Source organism: Octopus bimaculoides, chromosome 2 (assembly GCF_001194135.2).
Source record: "Octopus bimaculoides isolate UCB-OBI-ISO-001 chromosome 2, ASM119413v2, whole genome shotgun sequence".
NCBI classification, from domain to species: domain Eukaryota; kingdom Metazoa; phylum Mollusca; class Cephalopoda; order Octopoda; family Octopodidae; genus Octopus; species Octopus bimaculoides.
This window is the reverse complement of record NC_068982.1, coordinates 132,339,798-132,341,707: the sequence shown is the minus strand read 5'-3', so window position 1 is coordinate 132,341,707 and position 1,910 is coordinate 132,339,798. Positions and strand designations below refer to the sequence as shown.

At 35.2% G+C, this 1,910-nt stretch overlaps 1 protein-coding gene across 1 annotated transcript in view; it reads left to right on the top strand.

Annotated features, from left to right (window-relative positions):
• LOC106867967 (potassium voltage-gated channel subfamily KQT member 1) overlaps positions 1-1,910 on the top strand; it is a 255,118-nt gene that overhangs the window by 238,208 nt on the left and 15,000 nt on the right. The window contains exon 11 of the mRNA XM_014913048.2: positions 424-682. Coding sequence (XP_014768534.1) covers positions 424-682 — 259 coding nt within the window. The remainder of the gene's footprint in view (positions 1-423; positions 683-1,910) is intronic.

The following is a 1,910-nucleotide window of genomic DNA, read 5'->3' as shown; positions in this document are numbered from 1 at the left end:
ATATATATATATATATATATATATATATATATATATATACACACACACACATACATATATATGTATGTATGTATGTATGTATATGAAATATATATGTCCAAATTATTGTAATCATTGAGGTTAAAGTGCATTCAAGAACTCAGGCAGATATTTTTGTCATTCTGGAAAATGTATGCATTAATCTGTATTCGTATACAGTTGAATATTTTGTGTTTATGTTGTCATTTTGCTTTCAGCAAAATTGAATTCATCTTCATTATTGACATTGTTGTCATCATCATCAGCAGCATCACCACTTACACATAGCCATTATCGTTATTATTGCTACATTCATGCTTGCAATAACATCATCATTCTTCTTTTTGTTTTGCCTCTTTTCCCAAGATGCTTGCCATTATCTAAATCATATTTACCATTGTGCAGTGCCTATGGAGATGTCAGTCTGCAGAACCATCAGTCAATTCAACAGCTACGTGGAGGATGCATATGCAAGACAGTCAAAGATTTAGCCAATCATGTCAAATAAATTCCAATGCTTCGAATTTCTTCCGAGTTGGACGCCGTACTAGTCTATTAAAGAAGCGGACACTTCACCGACCTATCAACACAAACAACAGTATACTAGACAGAGAGGATAGCTGTTCTTCTCTTCCAGGGTTGTTTGAAACTACAAATAAACCAAGTAAGTAGACTTTGAGACATCATTAATCTTAATTGATATTAGTAAGAAGGGTTGATATCAAACTTGGCAGAATGGTAGACAAAATACTTTGGGTGAGTCACTTCATTTATGTCTCTCATCCTGAGTTCAAATCCTTCCTTTGTTGTCTTTGCTGTTCAACCTTCAGGCCAGCAATTTTAGTGGAGCACGTCTAGCATATCGACCCCAGTGCTTGACTGGTCCTTTATCTTATTGACTTTAAAAGAATGGGAGACAAAGTTGACTTTGGTGGTATTTGAACTCAGAACATAAAGAGTTAGAAGAAATGCTGCTAAATAATTTGTCCAATATGCTAATGATTTTGCCAGTATTAATCAATAAAATGAATACTAGAATTGAGTTAATTTACTATAATAAAGAAGGTAGTGCCTCAACATGACCACAGTCCAATGACTGAATGGAGTAAAAGATATAAATATTAAACCAATGCAGTCATGCAGCTGCATTATTTTTATCAATGATAACTCCAGGATGCCACTTCTATTAAAGCTATGTATGTTGAAGTGTGGTAATTTGTTGTCATTAAAAGCAGATGGAACAGAAAGTCCTTGGAATGATCTTAGCTGTGGGTAACCAGTGATTCTAATGATTAATGATGTCCTCTGAGTGGTTCTGGAAAAAATTCAGGTTGCATTTCTTAGTTTTTTAAATAGATTTGAGAATGATGGGTTTTATAGATAATGAGGTGTGAAAAGAGGCTGCAATACAACATCTGTCCAGGTATTTCTGTTCTATGGTGTCTTTTGCTTTGAAGGTTTTCTTAATTGCTTTTTTCCATGGAATCTTGTCTTCTGCTTCACCTCCTGGACTATTTTCTAATAATTCAAGAATATTTCCATCTGGTCTGAGTCATTCATTTATATCACATGTCAAATCAGTATTCTTTTACTTGTTTCAGTCATTTGACCGCAGCCATGCTGGAGCACCACCTTTAGTCAAGCAACTCAACCCCAGGACTTATTCTTTTTAAGCCTAGTATTTATTCTATCAGTCTCTTTTGCAGAGGGACCAGCTACTGAAATTGGCAGCTCTTTGGTCAGAAGGGCCTTAAAGGAAAAGTAGCCAGACTGTTAGGGATGTCACTGGGATGTAAATACACCAACATCGGTTGTCAAGTGATTGGAGGGGGGGGGGCACACACAAACATATACGCACACATACATACATATATATATATATATATATATAT